General features: G+C 48.5%; 1 protein-coding gene across 1 annotated transcript; it reads left to right on the top strand.

Annotated features, from left to right (window-relative positions):
* The first annotated feature begins 381 nt into the window (after positions 1-381).
* LOC135533521 (uncharacterized) lies at positions 382-7,875 on the top strand. The gene is made up of 16 exons (XM_064960807.1): positions 382-418; positions 1,130-1,147; positions 1,240-1,702; positions 1,786-1,876; positions 1,975-2,142; positions 2,235-2,341; positions 2,432-2,515; positions 2,982-3,160; positions 3,306-3,757; positions 3,852-4,173; positions 4,282-5,086; positions 5,177-5,389; positions 5,481-5,815; positions 6,104-6,363; positions 6,499-6,747; positions 6,854-7,875. The coding sequence occupies exons 3-16, from the start codon at positions 1,240-1,242 to the stop codon at positions 7,404-7,406; spliced, it is 4,281 nt and encodes a 1,426-aa protein (XP_064816879.1). The 5' UTR covers positions 382-418; positions 1,130-1,147; the 3' UTR covers positions 7,407-7,875.
* Positions 7,876-8,828: the final 953 nt, after the last annotated feature.

Raw genomic sequence — 8,828 nt, forward strand, 5'->3', positions numbered from 1 at the left:
CACAATTAACATGAAGTCACTGCCATTATGGCACAATTTCCAATGGAATTTAAAACATCATTTTATGGGTAATACTAGGAGGAAGATGATGTCTCCCCTTATATATAGGGGTAAAAGGGGTCAAAATAAGGAACGCTTCACGAATTTGCGTGTCATCCTTGCGTATCTGGAGCTCATTCTTCTCTGTTTCAATTGTTTCAAATACCCTCCTCCAATGTTTCAATTGTTTCAAATACCCTCCTCCAATCAGAGCTTTTGCTTGTTTCAAATTGGCGAAAGAGAGCAAAAACCCACCAATGAAAAGTCTAGCTTGTTTCAAATGTTTTTCAGCCAATCATCACTCTCCGAAAGTCCTGGAACGTAACTTGACCACACAAAAAATATTTTCCGGCAGCCTTTGTTTGATCATACCTACCCTGTGAGTATCTGTGGTAATTTCGTTTAATTTGCAAATAAATCCACATCAAGGACTATAAATGTGATGAAATATGACATTAACACCTCTAGCCAACCGCATTTTTTTGACTACAGAGGCTACCCGAACTGTGTAATTTAACAACGTCTGTAGATCGCTAGCTACTGTAGCTCTAGTATAGTGTGCTGCATGCTGTGCGCAGGCAAGTTAGCATTGTCTATCAAATATTTTTCTGACAGAAATTGATAATATCCTATGTGTATATATATATATTGCAAAGAAATGAAAATAATCAACTAGTAAAATGTGATGAAATATGACAATAACACGTCTAGCCAACCGAATTGTTTGACTACAGGAGCTACCCGAACTGTGTAATTTAACATCATCTGTAGATCGCTAGCTACTGTAAACAAGGTTTACAAAAAAAAAAAAAAAAAAACCTATAAAACCTTAGCTAACATCTATATCAACTCAAACTTGGAATTGTATACTGTTTAATTGTCTATTTTTCTTCGTTTTTTGATGGCATGCGTTTGAAGTGTATGTAGTTGGATGCATTGTATTGATGGTCATTGGGGGCAAACGTGTCTTTCTATGATTTTAACTAAACTGAATTTAACTGCATATGAGCTAATAATCAACCTAACCCGGCACCCCCCTCCACACCACTGATATTGTCCTATACCCCCCTCACTGCTGTCCCCCTCCTAGCAGACCTATCAAGCAAACGTAAGTTCCTTTATATGTATCTAATATGGTTATGCTGTTACTTGTCACTGCACTCCTCAGTCATGATAATAGTATTTTTCTTCCCTCCTAAGATGGAAAATCCTAGTTTCCGGTTCACGCCCTCACAGGAGTTGGTCCTCAAGTCCACACCGCAGGCAGTTAAAGTGGCCGCTGACGGCCCCCCTGCTTCTGCTGCCCAGGGCCCTGTGAGGGCTAAGAAGTGGGAGGAAGTGGAAGCAGAGGCTCGAGCCCGTGTCGTCTCCGAGGGAGGCGACCCCGGTGCAGAGATGGTCGTCCTGAGCCGGTGCACGGTTCAGTTCGGCAAGTACCGTGGTCAGACCTTCAAGTGGATGATGGAGAACGACGTGGGCTACATGGTGCACCTGGTAACGGTGCATCAGAAGGAGAGGGAGCGAGAGGGCAGTGTTTCCCAGCATCCCCTGATGGCCAACAAGGACGCCTTGACTCGCTATTCGTGCGCCTATCCGGCCTTCTCTGAGATGGTCAGGTTCAACCGGGCGCACGAGGAAGCTGAAGTCCTGTCCTCCCAGCCAGGTGAGTTTGTTTAATTCTCCTCATTGTATGTAAGATGTAACTCTTTTGCTCTGATAGTTAATTGGTTCCCGTGCTTATTTCAGGCCAGGAGGGCAAGGCCCTTGTCGGCATCGGAAAGTACAAGTGGGACACGCTGCAGGACCTGTATGAGGCTACGGGTGCAGACAGGATAAAGTAAGGGGCGAGCGTCTTCTGTGTTTTCTATGTTCATGTCAGTGTTTTTTATGCAACATTTTACATCTGAAATGTTCCCTCTGCTGTGTCTCACACAGATATGTCAGGAGCATGAGGACGCAGACACCCCTTTATCCTGGGAGTGCAATGGCCGCCTTAATTGATTACATTCAGCGCAGAGACCGGGAGGGGGTAGCTGCTGTGGCCAGGCCCGCCGCAGCCAGCACCATCCCCGCCAGTAACACCCGGCCCAACAGTGCGGCTACGTAAGTGTTACATATCTTTTTAAAGGAAAATATAATTCTACTTGTTCCACACAGTTGGAAATGGTGACATATTTGCTGTTTTGTTTTCAAAGGCCTCTTGGTCCTGCGATCTCTGCGTTCCTTTCAAGGCGCTCTCTCGCCCCAGGCGAACTGCAGGCGAAGATGAATAAACTCATTGCTTCTCAGCCTGCAGTTCAAGGTGAGTGTCTAGTTTCACATGTAAGATAAAAATAAAAATGTTTCGATAAGCTGTGTAGCTCACAATCCTTTCTCTCTCCACGTGATATAGGGGTGTCTTTCCCTCGACCAGCACTGCCACCAACCGATATATCAGACGCAGAGCTGGTCAAAGCAGCTGCTGACATAGACACATGTATGTTTTTTTACATCACTATTAATTGACATAGTACATTTGATAATTATTCAGTTCAAGTTTTTGCTGACATGTATTAAAGTGTTTTAAATATTTTTCCCTATCATCAGCCCAAGGAAATGTATTGGTAAGAGTCATCTGGGTTTTAGAGGAGAGTCACTGCATGTATGCACTATTAAATATCTTCCCTTGCCACTGTAGCTGTCATCTTGTATGTCACGTAATCATGACTTTCTATTTTCCATTTTAATCACTAATTTCATGTACGTTTTACACTCAAACTTGACCAACACTCGTTTAATTATTTTGTTACATCCTATCACTGATTGATATTCATCTGGGCATGTTGGAATTGTGCTATTAACTTAAGTCACTGCTATCTCTACATTTACATACCAATGTCTGTTCATTCATGGAAGCATTTATTCATTAATTTAACCTATATATTTCTGTATCACTGCAAAAGCCGTTGCCCTACAGCTCCACCCATCGCTCCCTCGGCCTCTGCCTCCAAATGACCGAGCCCCGGTCCCTGCCCTGGTTCCTGACCCGGCCCCTGCTCCTGCCCTACTAGGGCGGAGCGAAGAGGAGGATTTGCCCCGGCAGTCCTTCCTGCCTCCAAGGCCCGCCTCAGAAAGTGCTGAGGTAAATTCATCAACTGTAATTACTCCACATTGTTGAGATATTAAACATTGGACACAGTTGTCTTGTCTCCTGCATACTCTGTCCCTGTCCGTTTCTCTGAAACATTACCATCCCTTCTCCCCCATCACTCTCTCCTCTCACTCAGCTGCTGCTTCCAGAGAGTTGGCGTTCATCTCTCACCAAGGAGCAGCAGCGGTGGATCGGCCGCACGCTGTTCACCAGGGATAGCTTTGGGAGGTCGACACTCACCACTGACCTGGTCACGTGGTGGAACCCTCCCCAACCACGGCCGATCTACAATCAGCCACCCGCATCCCCCGAGCCCTTCTTCGCATGTCAGCTGTTCCTTTGGATGCCCGTACGCATGTGGGCATACAAGCTGGCATGCCCCCAGTCTGGGTGCAGAGGCACACTGTGCCAGGCTGGGCTCTACAAGACCATCCGGAGGGTCTTGGACATCGACCGCTGGTATCTCATGGCCACTGAGTACCTGGAATGCGGCCGGTGTAAGAAGAAGGTCGCGGGGTGGTCACGGGACCTTGTCAGTCAGCTGGACGCTCGGCATCGCTGCCAGTTTCCAGCAATATTGACATGCAAGTAAGTTCACAAGGTTTTGTTACTTAATAATGAAGTTAAATGAATGCATGTCATTCATATGCTTTTCTCTCTCTCTCTCTCTCTCTCTCTCTAGGCTGTCCTGTGACCTGCGGGTTGTGAGGATGCTGAGGTCGCGCACTTTGGGGAACAGTGCGTCACAGACCTACAGCAAGCTGTGTGAAAGTCACAGCGAGTCCTGGATGCGGTGTTGTATACGGTACCTCGGGGAGTGCAAGCAGTTTCTGGCCTTGGGCATTGGGCGGCAGTTCACTGATCCACCGGAGATGCCCCCGGTGCCCTCACCCGTCTTGCTTCTGACAGTCTACAACCATGACGTGCTATCGCGGCTGGACGAGGTGAAGGCCAGGGTCACCTCCGTCTTTGGGACCATCTTAAAGATGGACTCTACCAAGAAGGTGAGTTTTCACTTAAAAATGTGAAGATGAGTCATGTCTGATTTTTTTGTATATTTTTTTGATATCTATATGTAAATAATGTCTTTACCTTTGTGTATTTGTCTCCAGGTGACTAAAAAGCTTGCGGGTACCGCTGCAGACACGGCCGCCTGGGTTACCAACGTCGGTAACGAGCATGGGCAGGTCCTCGTCAGTGTCCTCACTGCCGCTGAGGGCGAGGGCCTGCTCCCCATGGCGGCTGGTCTCATGGAACGGTACCGGCTGGCCGGGGTGGCGCCCCCCCAGCTCATGTACGTGGACCGAGACTGCTGCTCCAGCTTCGGCGGATCAAAGACAGCTGCCATGTTCAATGACTGGGACCAGCTGGTGGTTCGGCTGGACATCTGGCACCTGATGGGGCGGTTCGCGTCAGGCGTCACCACTGAGAGCCACCAGCTCTACGGTCCCTTCATGCGGCAGCTGTCAGCCTGCATCTTTGAGTGGGATGCAGGCGATGTCCGCCGACTGCTGAAGGCCAAGAGGTCTGAGATGGAGAGGAAGCACGGGATGGTCGGCCTCACCGAGGCAGAGGTTTCGAGGAAGATCGGCAGGAAGGAGATGGCACTTCACTGCCGGCGTCGTACGCGTGGAGCTGCGGCGACCGAAGTCCTTCTCCTTGACCTCCTCGAGACCTTCAACAGCGAGAAGGGGGTCGACACCCTGGGCATCCCGTTGCTGGACTCCATCCGCATTCAGGCGATCTGGAAAGAGCAGAGGCGCCACCTCCACTGCATACAGGACCCACCCGGTGTACAGCTGTACACCGAGACCGGCAAAATCACCAAGGGCGGCGTGATGTTGCCGGTTTATCGCTGCGCACGGGGCTCCACATCCTTGGAGTCATTCCACCTCCACCTCAACCGGTTCATCCCAGGTAATTGTCATTGTGGAGCTTAAAGTCATGCTTAATGTTTAATGTTAACAGCAACAGCTCTCCCACCCTAATCGTGCATTGTTCTCTCAGGTACCAAGGCAAATGCAATGCATTTCCAGGCATTCCTGTTGGATGGACTGGTGAGGTGGAACGAGGACCGTGCGCGGGCAGCAGTGGAGGGAAAGAACAGGAAGCCCCTGCTCTCCTACAGTGGCCACCTGCAGCACATCCTAAACCTTAACAGCCAAATTGTGCTTGGCAAGGAACAGGTTAAGGACTACACCAAGCCTAGCGAGTACACAGGTTAGTCAAGTAAGAGAATGAACATTTACATCAGTTTCATTAATTACATCCCATTAACACTTCCCTACTCTGCTTTTTATTTATTTTATAGGGGAACTCCTCGGAGTGGAGTACCTGTACTCGCAGACTGGCAGAGTGCTGCAGGATGTCAGCGGGGACCCTGACCTTCCGGAAGAGGCCGCCGTCGAGCAGCTCGACGAGGAGGACGAGGGCTTTCAGGAGGAGGATGTGGACCCGACAGTCCACATCCCCCATGTCCCTCCTATGAGCGCCCTGTCCTCCAGCTCAGCGGCACCTCTGTCAGGGGAACCCGCTGACGCACCCAGGTCTGGGCCATCCAGTCCCACCGCCCCTGAAGACGGAAGCTCTCCTGAGGCCCCTGGTCGACACAGTTCTCCTCACCCTGACCACTCCTCTGATTCAGAGGTAATTATAATTGACCTTTTGTGTTGGTAAAAAAATACATGCTATTGCAACCTCTTTTAAATAAGGAATTGAGACAAACTCAAGACAAGTTTGGGGTGTTTAATAACAAGGATGCCATCAGCTGAGTGCAAACATTTTTAGAAAGCTCACAACACAAGAGTTTAATTTTAAAAGAATCCATCAGTGTTATTTTCTGTTAGTTACACAATGTAAAATAACATCTATTTCCTTTGTAGAAACATCTTAAGTGTTACCCCTAAATGTAGGACATTATCTCTTTATCTTCAGGAGGAGACTAAAGGTCCTGATGCAATGCCAGGCGACCAGCATGTCCGCAGGCTTGCCAGGGCCTTGGTGGGGGTGAGGAACCGTCAGGGGTTGTCGGACCGCAGGGTAGACAGTCTGGTGGCGCTGTGGCTGTTGCTGCCAGACTTCGACAAACAGCGCTTGATCTACCCTGCCCGACACCAGGAGAGAATCGTTCAGGGGCGGTTCAAAGCAACGAAGGGGAAGTCGTCCATTATCATAGGAAAAGACTCTCTCCAACGGTATGTTGTTAGTGACCTCCACCTTACTCTTTTATTGCCTGCCTCTACATTAAATGCATATGAAGGTCAGGCAATATCTTCTTCGATGGCTATCATTTTTCAATGTTCTCTAATTATTTATCTCTTCTGTTTCAGTTGCCTTCTCGGACTCAACTCGGGCCCTGCAAATTGGCCGGGCACCAGCCGTTTGGTGGAGGCCATTTGCAGTCAGCTCTGCCAAATCCATCCCAGCGCCACGCAGTCTGCCGGCGTCAAGAAGAGCAGGTGGGCGCTCATTCTGGCAGACTACGTGGGCATCAGGGAGGCAGTGCTGAACAGCCCGAGGTTGATGGCCCAGACCAACCTTCAGCTCTTTGAGCTGAATCAAAGGACCATTAGTCAGTGGTAAGACATTAACTTATGGACGACTTGTTGGAAGACTTGTTACATAAAGCCTTGTGACTAATGACAATCTGAGTGACCGCTTGTTTGTTTTCTCTCCCTGTTTCAGGTATTCCCGGCGTCAGAAGGAGAGGGAGAGGATGGTGCTGCAGCAGGGAATGGGGCTCGCTGCTGCCCCCAGCGTCACCACCCAGCCCCTCCCTGCAGCCAAGCCCCTCCACTTCAAGCAGGAGGGAATCAGGGCATCCTTCCCTTTCCCTACGTCACCCTCCCCCCCGGTCCCACGCCAAACCATCCAGCAAGGAGAGCCCGCCCACGTGCCCATTCTGCCAGCCCACCTGGAGCAACAACCCCCCGCACTTCCCGGCCCCTCCCCAGCCCAAGGACCACAGACGGGCTGCTCTTCACCTCCTCCAGTGTCAAGGACAACGGCTTGGAGGATGAGGAAGAGGATCGCGGCGGACACAGAGGAGGGGACAGCCGGGAAGAGAAGGCAACGTGAGCATTACGTCTGCTCCAAATGCGGATTGCCGAAGCGACGGGAGACGGGCCACAGCCGCTTCGGCGGCGTGGCGTTCTGCTCTGTTGCTGCTGGGGGTAAGGACGTGGCCCAGTGGCTGGCGGAAATGAAGGACGCTAAGGGGCGAGGTGAAGGACACTGAGCCACTGGCTGGGTGGTCGGACGTTTTTATTTGTAAATAGTTCACCGTTCCCCTCTACCTGGACCGAGACCTTGAGCGCGGTGTAGAGGCTTGTGTGTGTTGAGGACCCTCAGAGCTATATTGTCTGTAGTCTATAAGACTACTGGTAGGGTAACCCATGGCAGTTCTGAGGCGAGACACCAGACTAACATCGGTCCGTTCCCAAACAAAATCCTGTAAAAAATAAATAAGAGGATAGACATTACAATATACAAATATAAATCAAACATGATTTATCAACACATCTTCAGGTGAAAACTCAACTTCTTGGTAGACTAGCTTACCTTTTGCAAACATTTCTGTCCACATTTCACTATAGAGTGCTTACATTTATTTAATGTTTATTGGATTTACATTGCAATAATTATCTTGCATTTCATCCTGTTTCCCTATGTATACTCTGGTTCATCATTAAAACTCCTAGACTGGGCTTCTGTGTCTGTCTTCCTGTTTAGACCTGGTGCTCAAAGCACATGGCTACTTAATATGCATTGTTGACATGCCCCAGCAAACTCCTCCTCTCACCCAGCAACACCCCCCATTTCCCCTCCTCCTTGGACAGAGAAGAATAGGCAATATATGAGACGGGCATTCTTCTCTGTTCCAAATGTTGGATTTTCCATCTTGAAGGCAAGGAAAATACTATTATCATGACTGAGGAGTGCAGTGACAGCATAACCATATTAGATACATATAAAGGAACTTACGTTTGCTTGGAGGAGGACAGCAGTGAGGGGAGGGGGGGGGGGGTATAGGGCAATATCAGTGGTGTGGAGGGGGTGCCGGGTTAGGTTGATTATTAGCTCAGATGCAGTTAAATTCAGTTTAGTTAAAATCATAAAAAGCCACGTTTGCCCCAATGACAATCATGTTGTCACATATCATACAATGCATCCAACTACATACACTTCAAACGCATGCCATCAAAAAACGAAGGAAAATAGACAATTAAACAGTATACAATTCCAAGTTTGAGTTGACAGATGTTAGCTAAGGTTTTATAGGGTTGTCAGCAGTCAAATAAACTTTTGCGTTTTTGTAACCCTTGTTTACAGTAGCTAGCGATCTACAGACGTTAAATTACACAGGGCAGCCTCTGTAGTAAAGAAATGCGGTTGGCTAGACGTGTTATTGTCATATTTCATCACATTTATAGTCATTGATGTGGATTTCCTTGCAAATTAAGCAAAATTACCTCAGAAACTCACCGAGTAGCGTCAATGGCTGACAGAAAAAGATTTTGTGATGAAGTGACGTGAGGAAAATTTCAGAGGAAGATGATTGGCTTAACTTTTGGAACAAGCTAGGCTCTTCATTGGTAGATTTGTGCTCTCTTTCTCCAATTTGGAACAAACTGAAGCATCTGATTGGAGGAGAGGACAA

This window comes from Oncorhynchus masou, chromosome 5, assembly GCF_036934945.1.
Source record: "Oncorhynchus masou masou isolate Uvic2021 chromosome 5, UVic_Omas_1.1, whole genome shotgun sequence".
NCBI lineage: Eukaryota > Metazoa > Chordata > Actinopteri > Salmoniformes > Salmonidae > Oncorhynchus > Oncorhynchus masou.